General features: G+C 38.0%; 1 protein-coding gene across 1 annotated transcript in view; it reads right to left on the bottom strand.

Moving 5' to 3' along the window:
- Positions 1-3453: 3453 nt before the first annotated feature.
- Lrtm3 (leucine rich repeat transmembrane protein 3) overlaps positions 3454-26024 on the bottom strand; it is a 29387-nt gene continuing 6816 nt past the window's right edge. The window contains exon 4 of the mRNA XM_042260441.2: positions 3454-25444. Within this exon, the coding sequence (XP_042116375.1) occupies positions 3547-25444 (21898 nt within the window). The 3' untranslated portion in view covers positions 3454-3546. The remainder of the gene's footprint in view (positions 25445-26024) is intronic.

Here is a 26024-nt window from a genome sequence, read left to right as displayed (position 1 = left end):
GAGAGAGAGAAGCTCAGGACATTTATTTTTTTTCTTCAACCTGACACTGAGTTTCCTAATTCAAGATTGTACTTCACTGTGAATTTTCTAACTTGAGATTATATTTACTAATTTTTATTAGGTTCATTATTCAGGATGAGGTCTAGTCCATGGGAAACCTAAATATTTGTTGCTAAGATAAGGAAATTGAGGCTGGGCGGTGGTGGCGCACGCCTTTAATCCCAGCACTCGGGAGGCAGAAGCAGGCGGATCTCTGTGAGTTCGAGGCCAGCCTGGGCTACCAAGTGAGTTCCAGGAAAGGCGCAAAGCTACACAAGAGAAACCCTGTCTCGAAAAACCAAAAAAAAAAAAAAAAAGATAAGGAAATTGATAAACTGATGTTATTTTATTATATATTTATATATGACATGTATTTATATCACATAAGCATATTTATAGTATATATACTACATATGCTAAAGAAGTTTGAGCTTTGGGGCCCTGAAGATTTATAATATATTTTCAGTGTAGTTCAAAGTATTATTTATTTCCTCTCTGACCTATCCTTCAAATCTACCTTCACATCCAGTGAGACTGTAGAGGCTTCAAACATTTCTGGGATTGGAATTAGAAGGGGTTAGAATTAATTGAGTTAGAATGCATTCTCTCTGTGATTAATGGGCTATCTATGTATTTATGTGACTGACATTCACTTCCTGTTCAGTTATGCTATCCTGGTGTAGAAATAGCTTCCAGAGATACATCTGTCCATCATGAATACCTCCCTGTGGTGATACCAGCATCAAGGCCAGAATCTATGTGACAATGTGAAAGCCTCCTGTGGTGCATGGAACTGGGAGAACTTGAGTGATGAAGAATAAACAATGGAGAAAGCTGCAGTGTTAGAAAGTGGGCTGTGGATGAGGCTTTCACCCATTAAATGTGTAAACCACAAACTAAGAAATAAAAAAGGGTATTGTCTTCTAATAAGACTACACTCAGAAGAACATATTTTTACTGTAACTAATGGCATAGAGGTCTCTTAGTTTTCTTTGCTGTTGTGGTGACAACAGGAATTAGGAAGAAGGGTTTGTTTCACAGTTCCAGGTAATAGTCAAGAACTGTCAGTAAATCAAGGTAGCTGAAATTTGAAGCATCTGGTCACATCACATCCACAGTCAAAAATGAGGAACACATGCATGCATGATTGCCAGTGTCAGCTCACTCTCCCCATTTTATTCAGTCCAGGGCCTACCCCTAGGGAATGTTGCCACCCACAGTGGGCTGGGTTTTCCCACATCAACTAATGTGATCAAGACAATCCCACGAGCTAACTTTATCTAGAAAATTTCCCACTGAGATTTTTGGCCCCCCCTCCCAGCGATTCTAGATTGTGTCAGGGTTAAAACTAACCATCAAAAACTATAGGAAAAAAATACAATGAGCAGGTAACTAAGATGATATTCTTATGAACTTTTTCTTCAATCAGCTTTATAAAAATTAGAATGTAATTTTTTTCTCTGACTAAATGTATTCTTTTTTTTTTTTTTCAGAGCTGAGGACTGAACCCAAGGCCTTGCGCTTGCTAGGCAAGCACTCTACCACTGAGCTAAATCCCCAACCCCTAAATATATTCTTTTAATTTATTTTTGTAATATTTTTGACTCTGCATCATGCATGTACTGGTAAGGGTTCTCTAGAGGAACAGAACTGTTAGAATGGATTTATCTATCTATCATCTATCTATCTATCTATCTATCTATCTATCTATCTATCTATCTATCTATCATCTATCTATCTTTATTTAGATAGGGGATTTATTAGAGTAGCTTACAGGGCATGGTCCAGCTAGTTCAACAATGGCTGCCTACCAACAGAAGAATCTGGTAGTTTCGCGGTCTGTAAGACTAGATTTCTCAGCTGGTCTTCAGTATACACTGGAGTCCCCAAGATGTTAGGCTCTAATGTCAGTAAAGGAATGAACTTACCAGCAAGGGTAAGAGTAAGCAGCCAAAGGGAGCAAGCTTCCTTCTTCCAAGTCCTTTATATAGGCTGCTCAGATTAAAGGTGTGTCTTCCCACCTCAAAAGATCCAGATTAAAAGCGAGGCTTCAGATTTCTAGTGGTTTAATTAAGGGGGGAAAAACACCTCATAATTGTACCCAGCCACTTGGGTTTTAGTTAGTTCCAAATGTAGTCAAGGTGACAGCCAAGAACAGCCAGCACAACACACCTAAGCACTCAGTTTTTTCTCCCCTATCATTTATGACTAGAAATCAAACTCAAGATTACAGCTCTAATTTGTATCACCAAAAGTGACAGGCAGTCTTTTGAAACATACATTTTATTTTAAATGTGTCACTACTGTAATCTGATTTTAAGAAACAGGTTCTGTTATTTTTAGATGTGACAGTGACATTGTGGTCATCTTAAAAGCCCTTATGCAGATACATAATAAAAATATTTGTGAATCAAATGATGTATCTAGGATTTGTTCCAAAATTCTAATGGCAGAGGAGTGGATGAGATATGGATGAGGTAGTTTCCATCAAAGGCTGTTGGTCTGGAATATATAGTTAATGGGCACTGGTCTTTGTGTTTGAGTGTTCAGAGTTCTCTATTATGAAAAGTATTAAGGTATTCAGTTTAACTATCAAACTCAATGGGCAGAACTCTATAATTGCTGTGGGTTTTGTGCTGTTTGACAGTGTAGACTGTGGTGGTATTGTGTTCCCCAAAATATTGTGCACCCCAATAAACTTATCTGGGGTCAGAGAACAGAACAGCCACTAGATATAGAGGCCAGAAAATAGTGGCACACACACCTTTAATCCTAGCATTCCAGAGGCAGAGATCCGCCTGGATCTCTGTGAGTTCAAGGCCACACTGGAAACAGCTAGGCATGGTGACTCATGCCTTTAATCCCAGGAAGTAACGGCAGAAAGCAGAAAGGTATTTAAGGCATGAGGATGAGGAACTAGATGCTGGTTAAGCTTTTAGGCTTCTAGCAGCAGTTCAGCTGATATTCATTCTGGATCAGAACTCAGAGGCTTCCAGTCTGAGGAAACAGGATCAGCTGAGGAATTGATGAGGTGAGGAAGCTGTGGCTTATTCTGCTTCTCTGACTTCCAGCGTTCACCCCAATAACTGGCCTTGGGTTTGTTTTTATTAGTAGGTACCTTTAAGATTCATGCTACAGTGGACTTCTTAGTGCTATCTCAAAGAGCCCCTCTTTATCTCCTTTCCATCTCAGCTACCTATTCTCCATCTTTTCTACAACTGAATGTTCCTCCCACTCACCTATAAGGGTAAGCTGGGGAAAAGGCTTCTGGTCTGTGGACCTCTCCATCAAAATCAACTGAAGGGAGAGCTCTTACCTGGTAGGATGGAACAGAGCCATGCCCTGCCCCCACCCTCCAAGAACAACTGCCCGAATCTACCAATACATAAAGCAGACAAGCTGAGTAAACACATCTCAAGGGAATATGACGTTCTACTATTTTATTTTCATTGAACATCACAGTAGCAAACAGAGTTCCAATTCAGAAGAATCCACATGAAGTTGATATCAACCATAATGGACTGTATTAAAGGCCCCTGCAAGTGATCCCAACAGCTTTTTGGATGAACTACATAGATTCCAAGATTTTGAAATATTTGCCACTCGAGGAACTTGGAAGTTTCTTTTCTGTAAGATTTTTTGGGGGATAACCCAGCGTATGGTTTGGGGGATAACTTCCATTGAATCTGCTGGTATACAGGCATAAAAAAAAGGCTGATTTTCTCTTCTTTCTGAATAGAATTTGATATTCTGCCAATGAGCATTTGACTCTGTCATCTGATTGGCTTGTGGATTTGATTCTTTTGATTTGTAATGATATAGTCTTTTCTTCCTTAGGTGTTTCTCTTCATTGTGTGAGTGACTATAATTTGAACTCTGATCGATATTGGACTTTCTCCATAAATAAGATTTAGTCTTCCTTCTTTCTTTGACTTGTGGGTACATATAAGACTTGCTGTGTTTTTTTGCAAGATTCAATTTAATATTGGATTCAGTTGTTGAGGAGGTTAAAGAGTAGCTTGTTCTGCTCCATGTGGTTGTGGTCCAGTGCTTCTCTTTATTGAATGTTATGGAAGATGATGTAGACTCTATTTCCACAGTATTGGACAAATCGTGAGACAACCAGTCAGGGGACTGCATTTTGGAGTCTGACCTATGTTTCCTACTATTTCGAGACTGATGGAAAGGTTGTGCCACAGGGGAGGTGTGTTTTCTAAGGGTTATAGTATGATGGTCATTTGGATCTTTATGGTAAAATGGTTTCAAAAAGGTTGCTTCTTCCGCTTTGTGAACATCTGCCAATGGAATGCCTTTAGGTACCTCAAACAGAAACTTCTGTGAATCTTGAGTTAAGTAAAAATTGGTTTCTATAAATACACACTCCTCACTGTCAGTTTCTTCATGAGCTGGATATTCTGCCAAGTCAGTTGAAGTCTCAGTATTTAAGGGGACATCATTGTTCCAGCCATCAGAAATCAAAGATGAATGTGAATCGGCTAAATCAACAGTATTTTGCTGAGTTCCTGAAACAGAATGCTTGTATGAATTGCTTTCTTGAAACCATACGTGACATTGATTATCCTTTTCTGGTGTCATCTGTAATTTTAAATCCGAAAGAACTATCATGTCATTCTGTTTTGTGCCTTGTAGACCAGGGTAAAAGGCAGGTACCTTGGTTGGCTCCTGGAATTTTCTGGTGAGTAATGAGCTTTCTTGTGGATTTTTCTTTCGGAAAGAAATATGTTGTAAAAGATCTTTGTCAAATGAAAGAGTATTACTTTTCTCACTATCTTCTACTGTTTTACATACTGAGCCTAAACCCATACTTAACTTTGAAGTATGTTTGGAAAGTACCTTTGGCTTAGAGACCACAGGGACAGAAGGTCTAGGGATCGAGTAGAGGTATTTGTATTGCAAATCACGGTCGATTTCACAGAAAGATTTTTTATCGAAAAGTACTAAAACTCTGTTTGTTTGTTGTGGTCTGTTGGTGGTGGAATGGATACACTTAAATAAGCGTTTTGATTTATCCTGGGCATTGGCCATTGCATAAGATTGTACCACAATTCTGGGAAGGCCCATTGTTTGTATCTCCAGTGTTTTTGTACAAAAGTGCACAAGAAGGTCGTCGTTTTCTTTCTCTGAGAACTTGTGGAGAATGTTACTCAATGGGAGATTACTCTGAGTTTCTAGTGATGTTACACTTTCTTGCTTTTTGATGCCCTTTGCTTCTGTCATGACCTTGCTGCTACTTGAAACATTCATTGTTGGTGCCTTTACACAGCTGAGAGGAGGAAAAACTCTTCTGTAATTGTTTTTTAAGTTAGCTTTTATAGTACCAGCTTTTGGAGACCTAAAATTCATTTTTTTGTGTTTTAGATAAAGCCTGCATTTGTAATCTTCTGAAGTAGCCCTTTGGGGGTGAGAGTTACACTTCTGTAAGGATATGTTCACCATCTCTGGTAACTGATTCAGTTTTATTTCAGTTGCTTTAGAAACCAAATGCATACTTAGCTTATTTTTTAATTCAGGAGTAAACTGTTTTAAAAGAGGTCTGCGAAGCAATATGGTAGATACTTTTGATGATGTGTCTGGACTATCTGGCAAAGGAGATGCCTTTGCATCATCAGGCTTGTAGGCTCCTACTTCCCCCAGTTTGTCAGGAAGAATTTGATTTTGAATCTTATTTTCAAGAGGGGCTTCAAAGATACTTTTAAGTGTTTCATAAACGGGAAACAAACGTTCTACGAGTGTTTTGTTTTTGTTGTTTTTATCTTGAAGAGCTGTGGGCACAGTTCCTGGAGCAGCTTCTCCTTGCTTGGAAAGCAAGAAACATTCTCTCATTTTATCAAATAGTGGGGTCCCAGGTATTGGGTGTATCCCTGGTGGTGGAAATTTTATACTCAGGGTTCTTCTCAAATGAGTTTCTATAGTGTCCTTTATATCTTCAAATGGGCATTCTTGGGGTGTTATGGTGTCTTTTTGTATTTCCTCTTGCTCAGTGGTATTCATGTCAGGTTTATGTGTAATATTTAAGTCCTCACTCCCTGCAACAACCTCTTCTCTTGTTTGTAGACACAAATTCTTTTCCATTTCACATTCAAGGTTTACTTCTGGCTCCATATCAGGAAGTTTCCATGTTTCTTGATCACTGACCACAAAGGGCTGAGAATCCTGCAGCAATGGGATTGTAAAATTCAACCCTTTTACAATTGTCAAGATGTCCTTAATATCTCTAGCATCTGGTAATTTCTCCTGGAATTTAGTATGACAGACTCTCTTTTCCCTTCTTGGATTTGTTGTGGATTCTACTGTTCCTTCAGTGTGAGGTGGACTTACCATGGAAACACAAAGACTTCTGATAATGATCCCTGAGACATCTTTACTACTTGGAATCATGGTTTTTGGTTTATTGAAGGCATATTCTAATTTCCTCCTACTGCTTGGACTACCACATCCTATGATACCAAGTATCTTTGAAATTGGGTGCTTTGGAATTCTCAGAGTTAAATATTTGGGTTTCAGTTCTCTTTTCAGATTTGTTACTGTGAATCGGCTGTTTTGGCTTTTAGGACAAATAGGAATAGAGGGATACAATGAATCGAAAATGTTTGTTTGAAGCAATTTTAGTCCTTGAAGGTTTTGCTTTGCAGTAGATAACTCTAGTTCCTTTTTAAGCTTTTTCTGGGATGGGTAGTTGTTCTCTCTGGGAGTGACTAACCCAGTCTTGATCTCAGATTCCTCTGTTCCTAAAGGAAGAGCATAGTTTGTAGTACTGCTGGTATTCTCCCTGGCTTTATTCTCCAGATTGACACTACAGCTCTTCTGCATTTCTCTATTGACCTCTTCTAGGTCTATGCCTCTGCTTCTATCTGTTTTTAACTTTCCTTCTCTCTGACTCACAGTACAGTTGCTGTCAATTTCTAGATTTTTTTGCTTCAGATTTACATCTGAGATTATGTTCATTTCATCCCTGTCTTCCAGGTGTTCAGATTTCAGTAGAGAATCATGGGACTTCTGAGGCAACGCCAGATCATACTGTTCTTGTTCCAGAACAATTGATGGTGGATCATCTTTACTTCTTGTGGCATTAAACTCTGCAGTACTCATGTGTACCCCTAACTGTATTTGTGGGCTGACTGTCACTGCAGTTTTCTCATCCACATCTGTTTGTGAAGGCATCCTCTGACTTTTGCTGTGAACTGGAACATTGAGAAGAGGAAAAGACTTTGGCTTTATCTGGTGTCCACTCTTGGACTGAGGTGTGGTTTGTTCTTTCATGTTAACATTTTGGTCTTCCCTATTTTGAGACTTATTCAAATGGGCAATCCTTGGTTTTTCAAGTGATGTCTTTTCTGGAGTTAATATGTTGCTTATGGTGGCATTACTCTGTTTATCTCTCTTTGGCTTATCAGATTTACCTGAACCGGTTTCCTGTTCTCTCTCTGTTTCAGATCCTTTTGCTAGAAGGGTGTTATTTTTAATCAGTACTTCCCTGAGTGATTTCTTTAGTGGAGAAACTGGAAACTTAGAACTTGTTTTGTGTCTTAAATTATCTTTGATTTCATTTTCCTTCTTCCAATTTCCAATTTCAGTTGAAGATTCTTTTTCACACTTTTCTGGCTGACCCTTTTGCCCTTTGAAGAACATGTCCAGCATTTTTTCCCTTTTAATAGTACCTAATCTTGTGAGATCAATTTTATGATCTGGGGAGACTGACTCACACTCTGATTCAACTTGTGGATGCTCACCTATTCGATGAGCACTGGTCACAGACTTCTGTGGCCTGGCTTGTTTCTGTAGCATATTATGTTCTGTCGCCTCAGCTGACTTTCTGGTTGCTGTTTCCTGGGCATCTTCTGGTTCTTGGAAATTTCCCTGTGGGTAAGAGTGTGCTGTAACTCTTCCTGTGCCTTTCTGTGTTTTGTCCTGTGAATACCTACATGGCAGTGATGGCATGGACAGGAAAGACCGTGTTGCAACCACAGCCAGCTCACTTTTACCTTTGTGTACTTTTTTCTCCAGAACCTTCATATTCAGGACAAATTCCTTTGTATTAAGGAGATGTGAAATTGGTAAGACCTTTGTCCTTTTGCAATGCACCCCAGTTGTCAAGTCTACTGTTTTTTCTATCTGTTTTGTATATTGTTTTTCTTTTCTGACATGATCACACATGGCCTCTTTGTCTGCCATTTCCTCTGTATCTGATAATGCTGGAAACATTTGTTGGAGTGGTGAAGATAGTTTACTTTCTAGGTGTTCTTCATCTACTTTCACACCTTTACACAAGATAACGGTTGGAGAGGGTTTAGAAGTATAGATTTTCCTTAAGACTCGAGGTTCACTTTCATTGTTTTGTCCCTTTGATTTGGATGTATTAATATGCATCTGTAGTTCTGTTCTGTGAAGCTTCTGGGACAGAAGTGATTTCTGTGATTTCAAAGTTATATCTGTGCCTCGCCTGTCTATTATTTCTTTTCTATATGTCTCTTCTCTCTGAGGTCTATGTTCTTTTTTAACATCTTTCATGGTATCACCAACAATGGCCTCTCTAGGTACTGTTTCTCCTTTAGCTGGTAGTCTCTGCAAAGTAGAATTTCTAAGTTTTGTGTCATTGAATTCTATTTTCTCATGCAATTTTGGATGAGGCAGATCTGGTAACAAAGGAAAGGATTTAGTCAGAACTAAGCCTTGTTCATCTTCAAGTCCCTGCACCTTTGTTTCTTGATAGTTGTGAGTTGTTACGATCTTTGCTATTTGCATTCCAGCTTCTTCCTTTCCCTCTGACATATGTTGTTTTTCATTTTGTAGACTGATTGCAATATCTCCAGTAATTTGCTGTATGTAAATGCCTCCTTCAGAATCTGATGATTTCTGCAAGTATCCCATGGAAACAGAGGATCTTGTTAACATTGATGTACATTCTTCCTTGATTCCAGTATTCGGAGTAAGGATAGGTTCGTGAGACATTGCAGTGGACGTCTTACTCAACTTCTTAGTTAATGTTACTCCTGGCTTACTTCCATCTTCTTCAACCTTTCCCCCTTGCTCTCTGGTTTTCCACTGAAGGTCACTCAAATTCTGCATAGGTAAAGCAGGTGATTTCTTTGTCTTCAAATATATATCCTTGGCATGCATTACACTGTTGACACCCATATGCTTTTCTTTCCCTGGTACATGTTCTTTCAGTAATTTTATCTCATTGTAAACTTCCCTATCAGCCATCTGTGCACCTGAAAATTTCTCGAGTTGCAATTGTGAGATGGAAAATTTTACAATTGTATTTACAAGTTTTTCTTCCTGAATTTTCCTCTGAAACTCTTTGATACTGAGTGTATGTGATCGTGGTAATTTCTTTCCCTTTTTATCCACTGATTTGGGGATCTTTTTGTCTGTCACGTCTTTTCTGGGTCTTTTCTTTTTTTCTTCCTGTGTTGGTTCTTTTTTATTGTTTAACACATAACCTGTTGACTCCATGCATGCTATTTTCTCTGAGTCTGATACATCTTGGATCTTTGGTGGTAGAAAAGAAATTTGTGTTTCTCCTAGTACATCTTCCTCTTCACTCACTCTAGTGTCTGACTTCAGGAAAGATGGAGAAGGCAAGTAAGCAGTTCCCTTTGGAACCACCATCATTAGTTCACTTTTGCTTTGCTCAGCTTCTTTCCTTTGCTCTTTACTATTAACAGGTGGTGTTCTGTCATTCAAATGTGCAGGTGGGGATATTCTTGCTCTCAAAGTTATTGTATCTTTGGTGTCTTTATCTCTTATGCTGACCTTTGCCTCAGTGTATAACTCTTGTTGGTTGGCTTTAATTATCACATTAGGTAGGGTAATGCCTTCATTTGAACCTACACGTGCGAGTTCACCTGTACATGATGTCATAAGAAACTCATCCTGTAGAGGAGACAATCCATGATGAGGAACAGAAGTATCATTCTTTGTTGCAAAAACATTAGACTCTCTGGTTTTTTCCTGTTTCTGTCCTATCTTTTCTTTGCTGCTCCTCCAGGGAGTCTTCCTCTTCCTGGGAATACTGTTCTCACTGACACTTAACACATGAGGAGGTGCAGATACCTTTAAAACTAGGCCACTAGATTGTGTCAAACCATCTATGGCTGAGGTTTTGACTTCTTCCTGTGCTTGATATTGTTTCCTCTTTTTTGCACATTCAGCAATTTGCTTTGCAGGTGCTACTTGCCCTACAGGCGATGATACAGAAGTACCACTTTTTGTTACAATCACATTAGGGTGTCTTGCTCTTTCCTGTTTCTGTCCAGTTTTTTTATTACTACTCCACTTACGAGTCTTTTTCTTACTCAGGGTACTGTGTTCATTGACACTGGACACAAGATAGGGTGCAGTTTTCTCTGTCTTGAAAATTGAGTCATTGGGGTGTGTCAAGTCATCAATGGCTGAGGTTTGTACTTCCTCTTCTTCCCATGGTAGATGCAGTTTTCTTTTCCTTGCAATGGCTTTTGTAGATGCTACTTGCCTGACAGGCAGTGATTCTTGTGGCATAGGGTATGGCACATGGCTTTGCATTAGATCTGTTTCAACTTCCTCTGCTTGGTCTAATTTAGAGGCATCTGAAGAAGTGATGACAGAATGAGTTTCGCTTGGGAGCATGACTTTTTCCTTTCTGCTTTCTTGCTTATTTTTAATTTGCTTTTCAAGATTCACTTTAAGTCTCTTTATTTTGGGTACATATGAAAGGGGTGACTTATTTATGTTCACATGTTTGGTCTTGGAATGCATCATGCTTCTCTCAAAAGTATTCACTCCATTCTCTTCTTTATATGACATGTATCTTGATCTTTTTGAATCACTTATATCATTCAAAGAAGATGCTATATAATTTAATTTTTCTGCATCTGAAGATTCCATGCTTTGTAAGTGTAGAGAAAAGGATCTTGTTTCTATCCATGTTTCTTCCTTGGCTTTTATTTCTATATCTAACTTACTGTGAGGTAAAGAAGCCGAAGTCCCTAGTTTGCATTTTCTTTCCTGCACATGTCCCAAGTTTTCATTTACATTTGTCTCTTCATCTGTTGTGTTTGGGCCATAATGCCCAGTGATACTGGGTATATGTGAAAGCGGTAACTGATTTTTATTGGAACTTTTGTCTTTGGAGTGCATTACATCTTTCGTATGCACATTTTTCCCTCTATCCATCCATGTCTGTGATTCACATTGTTTCCCAATTTTTATGTTTGACTTACCATCATCCTCAGTTGACTCTGTATATTCAGTTTTTCCTGTTTCAAGTAATTTCTGGTGCTGTAGTTGTGAGTTAGCTGATTTTATGGTTCCTTGCATGTTTTCTTCTCCTGCTGTTCCAATGTCTAGTTTATGAGAAGACTTAGAAGGAAGATACTCGGGAGCTACTTTCTCTTTGCTTTTCCCTTCTTGGCCTGCTTTCCTTGGCTCTATACTGTTGGGGTTCATTTTCCCTTGAGTGTCACATTTATGATTCCATGTCTCTTGCTCTCCATCTTCTGGACAATCTTCCTCTTGTTCTTGACCATCTCCACCTGCTTCTCCCTGCTCTTTACCCTCTAGATCCATTTTCTTTTGTTCTTTATCATCTTGACTGCATTTCCCTGTTTTTTTGTAGTTTAGATCCATTTTCTTTTGGTCTTTGCCATCATTATTACAATTCTGTTGTTTTTTGTCCTTTCCATCCACTCTTTCTTGTTCTTCATTTTGTGGATCTATTTTCCCTTGCTCTTTAGGACTTGATAGTAAATCCTGGGAGAATATTTTATTTCCTTTGCAGTCCTTATCTTTTGTATGCATTGTGACTTTCTCACCCAATATTTTTACTTTATGTTCTGTTTTCTGTGGCATATGGTCTTCTCCTCTCTGTGTGTCAGTAGTGCTATGACCTTTGGCCCACTCTTTACTTACTTCACTCAGTGTAGCTGATGATTTCTGGAGGGGAAGTTCTGGAAGAGAGTGTAGTGTTGCTTCAGTTATACTATCTGCCTTTTCTATCCTTGTATCTGATTTTAAACAAGGAGAAGGTATCCATGTGCTGGTACTGGTTTCAACCACATTTAGTTCATCTTTAATTTTTTGTATCTCTTGCCCTGGTTCTGTAATGACTAACTGAATTGTCTGTGAAACTGATGGTTTTTCTTTCAACTGCATAGTTTTTTTTGTTTTTGTACTCTCCGCTTCTTTCTGGAATGCATATTTAGTGGCATGTTTTACACTGTTCAAGGAAGGTTCAAAGTTAGACTTTGCATAAATGATTTCTTCTATATCTGATGGTCTTTGGAGCTTTGGGTGATGAATAGAAAATCGGGTTCTTATTTGCATAGTTTCCTCTCCATTTATCCTTGGGACCACTTCAGAGTAAGGAAGAGAATATTTGGAAGGTTTGTTCCAATTCTTAATTTGTTTATCTTCCTGCATCTTTGTTGCCTTTTTTTCAACATTAAATTGTAACTCCTGTGATGCAGAAAACAGTTCCTGTCTCAGAACGGGTCCCCTGAAATGCCTCCCTTCCTTGGGAGCTATTTGCAACCTGTGTTTCAATGGTATGTGTTTCGCTTTTTCAGTACTGCTTGAAATACCGTCAGTTGACTCCTGATACTGTCCCACTGTAGATGATAATTCTGACAGTGCTGGTGATCCAAGGCAGAACTTCATTATTCCTTGTAAGTATGCCTCCATTATTTCAGGATCCCATTTCAGATAAGGTGAAGAAGGAACAGAATCCCAAGGTTTATTCTGAACCACATTTAGATTATTTTTATTGCCCTGGATAATTTTTCGTGTTTTATTATTCCACCATTGTTCCTTTCGACGTAGTAAGCACTTAAAAGGTGACTTCTTTCTCTTTTGAGCAATACATATGAGGCCTATTATATCTTTCAAATCTGGTATACTATTCCTATATTCTTTCTTCTGTGGAAGATACTTTGATTCTATTAACTTGCATAAATTATCTGTACTAAATGTCTTTGAAAATGGCACTTTTCTGCCTTTCAATGACAGCAGGGGCTTTAGAGGTGGGAGGCAGCTCTCTAGTAGTCTTGATTTATCTTTTCCTACTTTTATTTTTGAATTCAAATTAGGATGCAATATAGGTGGTAATGAAATAAAAGATTTCGTCAGTTTCATGTCCGATTTACTCAGCCCTTCTTGTACCTTACCCTGTTGTTCTGTAGTGTCAAACGGTAAGGTTAATTTCTTTCTACTGGAAGGATAAGACAGTGATGAGTTCTCTGTCTTTAAGGTAATATTAGAGTCTATTATTCCTTTCATCTCCACCCCTTTTATGCCATTCTTCTCTTCCTGTGATTTATGTTTTTCTTGTCTTACATTACTTGAGATAAGCTCATCAATGTTCTCTTTATCCAGTTTGAAGTGAGGTAGAGGGATGGGTTCACATGCTTTTATTACAACTGAACCTGGTTTATCCTCTCCATGTTTTATGCATACCATTTTCTCTTTTTTGTAAAACTGTAGTTCTACTTTATTGCTTGTGGTATATTCAGTGGAACTAATATGTGGAAGTACTAATGTCTTCAAGTTTAGGGCTTTTCTTTCAGGGAATATTATGTCTTTCAAAACTCGGTATTCTGTGTTACTCTTCTGTTTTTCATGTTCATGCAAAAACTGCATGCATAGTGAAAAGCAGTGTAAGAAAAGCTTAGGCAGACTCACTTCTTGCTTCTTTTCACTTGCTCTATCAGACAGTTCCCTTTTGCTGCATCTTGGTGTGGTTGAGCTATCATTTGACACTGACTTACTTATCTGTACTCCATCAGATAACTGCTTTCTTTCAGATGACAAAAAGCTTGAACATTTTATAGTTCCTGATTCCAAAGGCAGCACTGTATCTTCTTCTTTTGTTTGCTCTAGAATAACTGAGGGGAAAATCCACTCTGGTCTACATTCACACACAGTACTTCGTTGATCTTTAGATGATAAATCTAGTCCCTTTGTCCTATTTGACACATTGCCTACTTTTGACAATTCTTCCTTTGTGTGAAACTCTAAATATTGCTGGACATGAGAATAATTTTGGGAGAATGATATATGTTCCTCCAAATTCTCGAGGGAAAATGACAGGTGGTACTGGTTTTGTTCTTTTATCATGTTGTTCTGTTCTCCCTTTTCTGTATTTAAAGCATGATAGTCCAGATTAGCTAGGGATTTTAATGCTTTCTTTATCTGTGGTGTTGTAATTCGATGTATATTCATCAAACAGTGAGTATTAGACATTGGAAGAGCCTCACACATACTCTCTTGATGATCTGTTCCTCCTTTAGTGTGCAAGTAAACTCTTTCTGAACTTGGAGATTGATCTTCTAGAATCTTAAATTCACTTGATCCTTTTTCTACCATTGGGTTAAAAATATTTGAATTTAGTGATGCTTTTGCTGAGATTTGTTTCTGTGTATTTTTAGCCTGAAGATATAATATACAAGATAAAAGAATTTCCAAAACTTTTTCTTTGGTCTGGGTAAAAATAATCAGTTGTTTTGCTCTCAAGTTTTTTGAAATGTTCACTTTCTGTCTGTTTAATTTTAATGGACTATCAGCTGATTTGGCTTTTTCTTTTCCCTTGGGATTCATTTTGGCAACTATGGCACTGTCACCATGGTCCTTCCTTGCTGTACTCAAGCTTGGTTTTAAGTGAAGAGGAGCCCTCTTGTGGCAAGGTACAGAATTCAGACTGATTCGAGGCCTGTGACCTGACTTTGCATGGCCTTTCTGAGCGGTACCTGTTTTGTGTAGATCCTCTAGATCTGTGCAGAGAAATGCCTGTGCTTTGAAACCTAGTTCTGTGTCAGTTTTTCTTAATCCAAATAGATGGGAAATATTTTTTATGTTATGATACATACCCACTTCCTTAGTTACCTTTGTGTTTTCCAAGTGAAAGGACTCCCTAACTGTGCAGGCAACAGACTCCAAGCCTACCCTTGAAGTGTTTTCTTGTTTGAGCAGTTCTTGCACATTACCTGTCTTTTTCTGGAAAGTATCCAGCTCCATGAGAGATATGTCATGTCCTCTGGAACTTAAAATATTTATCCTCTTAGGTCCTCCTCTTCTGGGTGGAACTAAAAGTGCATGCTTGCTGGAGTCTTTCATAACTCCTTGCTTTACTCTTTGTGCGGTTGAGAATTCAAATTCTGTGTCTGATCTGGGTCTTTGAGCCTCAAGCTTACTGTAATTGGTTTCTCCAGTCTCTGGAAACATGACATGGTATGCTTCTTTCTCCAAATGGGCATTGAAGTTGATAAGTCTAGGCTCCTCCACCTGTTGACCAGTCATTAATTGGTCTTTATTTTGTGGGGTAATAGCTAGTAAAACCACTTGGTGTTCTTTTTGCTTTATGGTATATTGTGTTGATTTTCTGATAGTGCTCGATATTGAACTGTTATCAGAAGCACAAAGACCTTTCCAAAGCAAATCGGCCACAGTTTTTCCTTGGGACAGCTCCTTCTGTGTCTTAATGCTGTGTCTTAGTTCCTTTCTGTAGCTATGGGCTCTATACCCTGTAATGTTGAGCTGCTTCCCAGAAGTTGTCTTCCTTGCCTTCATTTTTATCCTTTTGTGATACATGATCCTTTCCATGAAAGCTGTTCTTCTGTTTTGACATATAACTTTAGAAGTAAGCTCATCTGTATAAACATAGTCTAGGCCGATCCCTTGTACACACAACCTTTGCTGTCTCCATAATGTGGCCACACTCCTGGTTGGCTCTGTCTCCTCTCTTTGCCTGAACACACCACTGTTCTTTATTGTGTTGACAAACTGTGTTCCAGGTGGTGAATAATTTAGAAATGGAATGGTATTCTTTGTTGCTGTTTTTATGTCTTCCACTATTTCAATTTTTTTACTCCCTCTACTCTTTTTTCTCCTCTTTTCCTGCTCTTTAATAAGCAAGAGTAGTTTTTCAATATTTCTTGGAATGTGATCCATATCTGAAATATATTCTGCGTTTGAGACTTTCTTTGGCTGTTGAGTTGAAGTCTTTAAGGTTTTGCCACTTATTTTCATGTTTTCCTTTAGCTCTTCAGTATGAAGTTGGTGTGGTACATGAGAGGGAATGGATTCCAGAAGAGGATCTGTAAAAGGATTTTGTTTCTGTACGGTAATCCTGGGAACAAGCAATGATTCCTTTGAATCTAATGGGTTATCTATTACTTTCAGTCCTCCTATCCTCTGTGGACTTGATGGTTTGATGTCTTGTTTTGTTATGAATTCATTTGTCATTCCAAAGTGAGGAAATCCCTTCATAGGCTGAAGAATCATTCCTGGTTTCCACATCCCTTGCTTCAGGGGATATTCCTGTTGCAGGCTGTCGTGTGGGTCTGTATAGACTTTTGTTCCTCCTCTACTTCTTAAGGTAGCTAGCCCAAAGTTATCAGTTTCATCTTTCTGTGAAGTTAACTCAGAATTCATCTTTCTTTGTAAGTTTTCTAATTTGTAAGAGTGATGCTCTTTAATTTCTTCTGACGTAACCCTAAATTGTTGTATAAATTGCTGGTGAATGTCCTTGAAAGTGCAGTGATCATGCACCTCTTTAATATTTTCTTCTAGTTTCCTAGATACATCAATACATCCTGACCATGACATTTGCCTTTGGCTGGATGGTTTCTCCAGAATTATCTGTGGAAGAACGTTTTTTCTCTCTTCCAACTTGCCTTTCTCCAGCTTTATGCTGGTAAGCTTTTTAACTGGAGATATAAAGCATCCCAAGTCAAAATTACCTTTTAGAATCAGGTTTTGTACATTTCTCCTCAGTTCTAATGTGCTCTGGTGCTGCATGCTACGTCCCAGTTCTTTTTTATTGCTTCTGCCCCCATGTCCAAGAAGTAGAGGAACCGGTATTTTCTTTGCCTTCAGCTTTGTTTGTTTGGCACACACAGAACTTTTCACATTTGGTTTTTTTGCCTTACCTTTCTGTCTTATAGTTTCAGGATAGGTAGTGTCACAGGCATAAGAACTCCATGTAGGTCCCAAGATACTAGGTTTTTCCTGTTTCTTTTGCAGGGCAAAAAACTTAGACTTTGTTTTCCATCCTGTTTTAAATTCATTGTTCTGCCTTTCAATTTGAAGAGTATGTGTTTTAGAGGAAAGAATAACCTCTTGGCCAAACTCTTCTCCAACTTTTGCATTTCCTTCTTGATAAATAGCTGTTTTCTGAAGCGTGCTATCTTTGCAGTTCACTGTGTTAGTGGAAAGTACTTCTGATGTGAGAGGATCAGGTTGTCTCTTTTGATCTGCTCCAAATGGCAGCTGTCCACACTCTTCTTTCCTCTTCAGTTCTGGTTTGTCCAGGCAATTTCTTTTTGCAGATTCCTCATACATATCCCATATACTATGTGATGACTCTGTTTTTATATGTTGAATTGGCGTACACATATAGATGGATTTCGTATCTATGTTTATCTCACCATTATCTACTTTTATCTCTAAGGTTCTCAGATCCTGTGTCTCATTTATGTTTACAGCAGCATGGTCTCCATCATGGGGTGACTGTAAATCTGTTGATTCCATACCTTTATGAGCTGGCAGGTCAGGTACTCTCATGTTACCAATCTGCTTTTTAAATTCTTTGGAAGAAACTAAATGCCTGGCAATAGAAGTGATAATTCCTGTCAAATAAAATGAAGACTTTTCTTTTAAAAAAGACTTGCCAGTTTTCTTTACTCCATGTTTGGTAGTGTTACTGCTTGGTTCACTGGCTTCTGGACAATTGTGCGGTTTATCCATATTTGAGAGTGCATCTTTGAGGCTTACGTGCATGCTGTTATTTTCTATTTTTACATTAATTTCTGGATTAGCCTCATAAATTTGACTTCTTTGGGGTAAATATTCTCTTAAAAGTATTCTCTCTGACTCCTCAAGACTGGGTTTCTTTATGAGATGTGCATTTACTGCTAAGTTTTTTGTATAAAATGGACCCGATTCTATTAGCAGTTCTTGCTTCTCTTCCAAGCATTGCCCAACATATAGTTTAGCTTTCTTTGAAAAGTTGGAACCACTTTTGTCAACAGAATCATCATACTTTGTTGTGCCTTCAACTGGTGACTTCCCGTGTGTTGGCTGTGTATGGGTAAAGTTTGATACTCCCAAACCTACCTCTGTTTTAAATGGATCTTTCCTGTTAGAGTTAGTTAATATGAAGTGAATGGTGTTTTGAAGTACATCATTTATGATTTCACCAATCCACATTGCTTTCATTTTGGCTCTTAATTTAGATTTCTTCTTATGGTTTGTGATAGAGTATCCATTTATTTTAATTATCTTTGAAATTGATAGCTTCATTTTCTTCATAGTTGAAAACCTCTTATTCAACAAAATTTCATTTTCTGATAATTTTGCTGTGTTTACCTGGCTTTTAAAGTCAGATAAAAGAGGTCTGAGAAAATTATAAGGTCCCAAGAAAGTTGTGGCTAAGTTTGCTTGTAACTTTGCTTTTTCTTCTGCCATAGATCTTTGAGGTATTCTGTTAGGTATCCTTGCTGCTGTATCAAGTGACAGTTTATCAGTTATGAATTTGAGTGGACAACTCTTAGCATCTTCAATAGCATAAAGCAGCACCTCTTCCACACATTCAACCTTTCTCAACCAGTGTTTACTATTATGGTGCCTTTTCTTTCTATGGACTCTTGTAAAATGCCTTGCAATATTAAGCAGCCTTGAAGCTTGCCTTGCCTTGGGATTCATATCTCTTTTGCCTGCAAACTCTAATGTGCAGCTTTCACATTTGTATTCAAATGACACAAGGCTGGGCTCCTGTAAAGGTTCTAAAGATGTTAAATCTTTTTGTGTCCATGCTTTTTGTTCAAAAATGGGATAGTCACATTTTCTCCTGGTGTTTTCATCCCAGGTGTTATCACATGGTATGGAGCCAATCTCAGATTCCTCTGTATTTAAAAATGTAGACATTACACCTACCATGCTGCTTTGCAGGTTATTCACATTGACTGTCTGTGCTTGACCATAGTATAGAGTTCTCTCTAACTCTGGATAAGTTGCTGAATTAATCAGTTGTAAACCAGATTTCACAGAATTAGGCCCTGTCATATTCTGAGCACTGAAACTGAAGTGTTGGGAAGTCAGTGAGTGCTCTTCACCACTTTGACCTTTTACATCTTTGGTGCCATTTGAGGTAGTATCCTTGTCCAAGTAGTGTGTACACCAAGCTCCCTCTTTATGTACTGACTGGTCATGAAACTCATGACTAAATCTCATTGTCCACATTGTATCTCTATCTTTTATCCCATCACATGTATTAAGAGACACAGGCATAGGAGAGAAGATGGCATGTAGGGATGAACCTGCCATGGGTATACCTTGTTTTGGTGTTCTACATTCTGCAGTAATAAGTGTCTGGGAGATTGCTTCCTTCCTGGTTTTGACAGTCAGAGAGTTCTTACTCATTTCATTTACCTTGTCCATGAGTTTTAAATTCTCTCTTTCTTTTGATGTAGGTATGGAGAAACCCAAAGACTCTAACATTGTTGTTGCCAGTTCTTGGGTTAATAATCCTTTTTTTCCCTCTGCTGTTGGATCTTTCAATATTATTATATTAAGACTATCAGGTAAGACACCAGAATGTATTAATAATTCAAAAATCTGTGATTTCAAAGTTTTTGGAAGTAGATTGTTTCTATGACCACACTGTGGAATAGTCAATAACTTTGAAACAGATGTTTTCCTTCCTTTCATAGTTATACCAGTTGAACACATTTTACCTTGTAAGGCTTTGCATGTAGATACCTTGCTCTTCCTTTTTGATCTCGGTACATCAGGGGTTGAGAGATTCAAAGACTCTGTGATAGTTGCTTGTAGGTCATTTTGAAGCCCTTCTCTTTCCAATCTATTCCAGCTATTCAGTTTCTGTGCAAGAGTACCATTATTAGGGATGTCATATTTTGTTCTATCAGTCTTAACTTTATCTATTTGTAATTCTCCTGATTGTATGGGAGGAATCTTTGAACTTGATGTACACATGGCATGCTCTCTTCGTGTTAGATCTGCTGACTGACTCTGCTGTGGAATGTCCTGTTCCACAATGAACAGATTGTTCCTCCCTCTTTGTTTTCTTAATTTGTGAGAGTTAGGATCCCTGCTTTGATGTGAACAAATTACAAAATGTTGGCTATACTGTGGGAATGACTTCAATAATGTGTCATTATCATTTTTCTTTTCTTCTTTATCTTGGAGATCAATTTCTTTGATGTCATCTGAAGTAACCCTCGCTTCATGAAGCAGTATCTTTGGCTTCCTTTGTATAGAACAGGGTGTTTTTTTGCTTGGAGTGCCTTTTCTTGTTTCTATCTTGCTACTCATATTAATATCCAGTGCAACATTTGTCAAAGAGGATGTTTCATCTGCAATTTTTTTCTCTTGATACATGCCTTTCATTTTGGTTGAGTCACATTTTATTTCCCTGATAAGGTTTGGATTAGTGTATGAGGCTAATAGTTCCTTTGCCTCCTTTTCACTGTCAGCAGCCTGTTCCTTGTATCGCCTTCCATCAGATAAATCACTTTCTCTTTCAGATAATGCATTGTCCTTGACTTCCCTGAACTTTAGAGGGGAAACACTGAAACAGCCCTCCAGCTTTTCTAATTGTAATTCATCTGGGATAGAGCATAGGGTAGAACAGGAAATAACTTCTGTAGGTGTTTGTGGTTGTACCTGAGTAATTGTTCTCCCTAGTTGGTTCAGTTGTTTATCTGATCTAACAAGGCCATGGTCTTTTTCTTGATACATATCAAATATAAGGCTAGGGCTATTTTCTGAGATCAGGAAATGTTCTAGTTCCTCTTCTCCTTCCTCTTCATACTTCTTCATGCTAGAGGAACTATTCAAATCAGCAGAACCTAGACAGCGTGCATTTCTTCCATTTGGTGACTTCTCTTGCATTCGCTGCATTCGACCAAGTCTTCTTATTCTTCTCTGTTTATCTGCCCATGGTTTTGAACTTATAATTTTTTTGTTGGGCAAAATATATACCTTGTAGTGAACAATGTCCAAACAGGCACCTGCTATGTTATCCGTTTGCTGTGGATCTTTCATTTCTTTGTGTCGTTTTAGTTTTTTGCTGTACCTGAAGTTACCTGTTTGTGAAACTGATGGTTTTATTTCCCTCATAGCTCTACATTTTTGACTCACTGTTATCTGCTTCTTTGACCTTAGTGCTTTTCTCTTCCCTTTAGGTCTAGAAACAAAGGATCTTGTAACAGAATCAGAAGACTGCAGGAATGTCACCTGCAGACTTGATGTCTCTGAATCTTTTTCTGCAGGATACAAATCTAGTTCATGTTCAGAGTTGTTGTCAGATTCTAAATCGTCATCTGTCATGTTTGTAAATTCACCAGGTGAAGAGTTCCCTGATTCAGGAGATAAAATTTTAGGAACCACAGGTAAGTTTATGTCATTTTCTGTTTTGGTAGCTTTCTGTAATCCTTTAGCTTGGATGGGAGCCATTTGTGGGTTGGTCTCCAGAGCACTTTGCAGGGAATCTTTCTGGAACTTTATACTCTGACTGTTAGCAAGTTGTTCTTGACTTAAAGAGATGGGTGATGGGTCTGGCTCATCTTGGAGAGTGTCCTTCCTTTGATCTGCATCAGCCCACTGGTGTTTGCCATGCTGTGGAGCTGCTTGTATAAAAGGGTTTTGTTTCTCTTCTTGAAGTTTTTTCTTTCTTTTGTAGAAGGCACTACTCTCAACAACACAATCAACACATATTTTGTTTGGTAGCCCTCTTTGCTTTAGTAGAGCATGACAGAACACTCCCTTCAATCTTCTATGGATGGATAAGCAAAGAGTGTTTTGACATTCATGTAAAAGTGCTTTTTTTTGGTTTGTTCTTTTTAATTTGGTCTTGAGGTCCAATTTTGACTTCTTTTTATTGCCTGTGATATTGAAGGTCTTTGACACTGGTGGTTTCACCTTATTCGTATACTTGAGCCTCACTGTACTTGTATTTGTGAGTCTTGTTCGTTCTTTCTTCTTTTTAGAATGAGTCAAAAGAGGCATACAGTTATTTAAAGACCACGAGAAAGCTTTTTGGGTAAAACCACAATCATTCCCACTATTTGGAACATTACTTTCTCTTGATTGGCTCAGAGATTCTCCCATCCATAATTTTCCTGATGTTGGAGGACCCAACTCTAATTCTGTACAATATTGGAGCTCTGTCTGTGTAGATGTGCTATTTTTTGTATTTGCAACACAAAATGAATCCATTCTCGGTGAGTCAGCTGATTTCCTAATTGCTTCTGTGAAAGATATTGCTTGAAACATTTCTTTCTCCATTTTAATCTCCTTCACTGGACGTGCATCAAATCTGAAGCTCTTCTTTACATGAGTCACAGTCTCTGGCAGCACTTGCCCTACCGCTTTCACACCACTGCGCAAGTGAACTTCTAGAGTATTTACAGCTTCACTTTCTTTATTGAGGGGATCTAAATTCTCTTTCTTTTCAATTTGGGTTTTTTGGGGTGTTTTCTTGATGTTTGTTTTATTATTGTGAATGATAAACCTCTGAGGGTGAACATTCAGAAGTCCAGGTCCCAATGTTACATCATATAGCATTTGTTTAGTGATGTTTTCAAAGCTGTTTTCCACTTTTCTCCTGTGGTGCAGAATGTCACGTGCAGTGATAGAAAGCCTCAGGGAAAATTTAGTTTTTTTCACTTTTATAATTTTGTGCTTGACACCTCGTACATTTTTTGGTCCTGATGATTTTTTTCTGACTTTCAAAGGTCCTGTGGCAACTGAACATTGGTCCTTTTTCAAGTCTTCTTTGTCTTCTATAATATGACCATCCAATGTTTTTGTGGGATTTCCACAAAGTGGACCCCTACATTCTGTTGTTTCAGTTAAACACTCACCAACAGGCAAGTTCTCTGGCATTAAAGGTGAGTGCATGGGACCTGCAGCCTCCTCTCTGTCTATAGGTTTGTCTGTCCTTTGCTTCACTTCCTCAACTTGTAGTGGATTTGTCAAGGGACGTGGACTAGTCTCCCATATGGTCTGTGTAGAAATAGTCTGTGACTGTACTTCTTTCTCTTTACTTTGATTTTTTCTATTTCCCAAATGAATCTGTTCCATTTCAAATTGGGCACATTTGTCCTTTTGCTTCAGATATACGCTGACTTCTGCCAGTAGTCGAACTGTCTCTCTACGTTTTTCTTCTTCCTCACAGTCCCACTCACGTGGTGGTTTTCTAACCATAGGACTCTTATCAGCATGCTTTACTTCCTGTATTTTCTTTTCATCTAGTAGTTTTTCTTGCTTTAGTGCAGTGTGACTACAATTTATTGTTGGTGTGCCTGCATTAGCTTTTAATTTGTTACATATTTCCATATCAAAGGGTTCAGAAATGGCAGCCTGCATGGTATTATGAGAGGTATCTGACATCCTTTCATCATGATGTCTATTTTTTTTATTGCTTCTAGTGACACATTCCATCTTCTCACTATCATTTGGGTTACCATATTCTGTAATATTAACTGTTAATGGCTTCTCTTCCTTCAGATTTTTGCTTCCTGTAATCACTTGAACATTCATGTCTTTTAATTCATTTTTCACATGCTTTTCAGGTCCCAGGGAAATAAGCAAATTGGTACCCAGGAAGTTCAGAGTGATCTCCACTGAATTTTCGGCATTCTGTACACCATCTTTCAAAAAGCACCTTTGCACATTCGGTGTACTGACTGTTAACTTCTCTACATTCTCTGTACTTTGTATGCCCTTCTGTACTTTCATTCCTTTGTTCGATTCTATGTGGGGAAATGAAACATCTTTCTGTGCAGAGTCTGATGACACTTCTGAAAGCCCCTCATGCTTTGGAATGTTCAGGTCAAATGTCTGCTGAACTGAGTCCTCATTAGACTCCTTACTCTCTCTGTCTGTTTCAAATAATGAACAAGGAGCTTTCATTTCATGAGTGTTGACAATGAACACATGTTCTATGTTTTTAATAATGCCCAAGCTTACTCTATCAGTAGAACTTGCATAATTTATTTTCTCTGTATCTAGTGACTTATTTTGCCCCTTCAGAAAATGTTCACATTTTTTAAAGTCTGGTATGACTGCTACTAGATTTTTAAAGAAATACTTTTTAACCTGGAGGTTGATAAGCTTAGAGACAGAAATAAGATGCAAAGCTCTATCTGACATTACTTTCCTTTGGTGTGCTATTTTCTTTTTCTTGCACCTTAACTCTGTCTTATTTTCTGAAGTATGACATACTATGATTGGAAACACCCGTGAACGAGAGATTTTCTTTGCTTTTGGAGATGGAAATTTAAGACTGAGTTTTCTTTCATTGTCTGGTATTTTTCTCCTGTTTTTCTGCCTTTTAATGGTAGGTGAAAGAGATATTATACTGTATGCATAAAACTGGTTTGATTCCAATGAAGCCACTGGCTCTTGGCCTGGTATTATCTTTTGTTGTGGCATAGGTTCAACAAATGAATTTGAACTTAAAGATAGAAATTCAGCATTCTGGAAAACACTATTTTTCCCTTTAACTAAATGGTTACTCTTGTTTTGGTCATTTAAATAAACAGAATATTGGGTCTCACTGAAATGTTCATCAGACTCTATGCCCTTGGTTGAATCTTCAACAATACATGGGATATGGATGAAATGTTGGCTTTTATCTTTATGGTCTATTTGTTGGGCCTGGAAGGAGTCTTGTAAGCTGTTAGAAAATGGCAGTCTCATAAAATATAGAGGCTGAACAAAATCAGGCTGGCTGCTGACTGACTCTTGGTTATAAATAAATGGTTGAGTTTGGTTAGTAAACTGTGCTTCATGAATCATTTGATTCTGCATAGCACTTTGGTCTGATAAAGTATCTTGTGCTTCAGCAGGAATAACCACTTCTTTAGAATGTTGATAATGAATCAACGGTTCCTGATAGCTGGGGTGCAGACAATCATCTTCCCTCACTGATATAGCTTTGGGGTTCACAGGGATTTTCCTTCTTACATTTTCTTCCACATGTCTAATTTGGTCGCTAGAAAGAAATAAATGGACAGGAGGGCATGGTGTCACATTGAGATCCTTATCTCTTGTAAATTTAAATGTGCTTTGAAAACTAAGAGCATCAGGAAATTTGTTTTTTGTTCTGTTGGTTTTCATTATTGGAAGTAATTTATTAGAGGAAAATTGTATTGTTTGATATTCACTTTGTGGATCTTTTCTGTGAAAGGATCTCATGAAAATTTTATTTACTTCTGAGTAAAACATTGACAAAGATGTACTGGTCCCACCTGAAGATGAGTGACTTTCACAAAAATGACTTCCTTGATATTCACATTCGTAGGGTGAAAAGGTTCTTTCGCTAGTGTTATCTCCATTTTCCGCAGATGGAGAACTAGTTGTTATTCTTCCTGAAAAGGTTTCAACTCTGGAGATAAAAAAAAAAAAAACAGTGCATGTGAGTTGTAACTTAACATAAGCATATTATAGGGTCTCACTCTAGACTTAAGGAAAATCTGTCACAGATGAAAACAGGTCTGTTTACAAACACAAAGTGAAAAAAACCATTTATTTAAGAGAGTGAGATAAATTCTCCCTCAGTCTCTCTAAAAGTATTTTTAATAGCAGTGAGCCAAAGAGTGAAGAGTATATGCTTTTATTAAAGAATACATTTCTATTCTTCACATAAAAATTTTTTATAAGAAACAGTGTTATGGAAATTCAGTATGTATAACAGAAGAATATCCTATCATATCAAGTGTAATTTTCTATAGTTAATCTTGCCAGCTATTGTGAGGAAGAGAAAAACCTACATTTAGGAGTAAGTACTTCTCAGTGGACTTCTGGATCAGAGTAATGATTTGTAGTAATGAACATATAGCAAAGATGTTGCAATTTTCTTCTACTGTGGATGACTATGCTGTCAAACAAGTACTCAGACTAGCAGCATCATTACCTGAGTATGGTGGCTAATTCATATGTCACCTTAGCTGAGCTGTGGTGCTCAG

The sequence above is a fragment of the Peromyscus maniculatus genome, chromosome 13, assembly GCF_049852395.1.
Source record: "Peromyscus maniculatus bairdii isolate BWxNUB_F1_BW_parent chromosome 13, HU_Pman_BW_mat_3.1, whole genome shotgun sequence".
In the NCBI taxonomy this organism is placed as follows: domain Eukaryota; kingdom Metazoa; phylum Chordata; class Mammalia; order Rodentia; family Cricetidae; genus Peromyscus; species Peromyscus maniculatus.
Note: the sequence above shows the minus strand (reverse complement) of the source record. Positions and strands in the feature narration are given on the sequence as shown.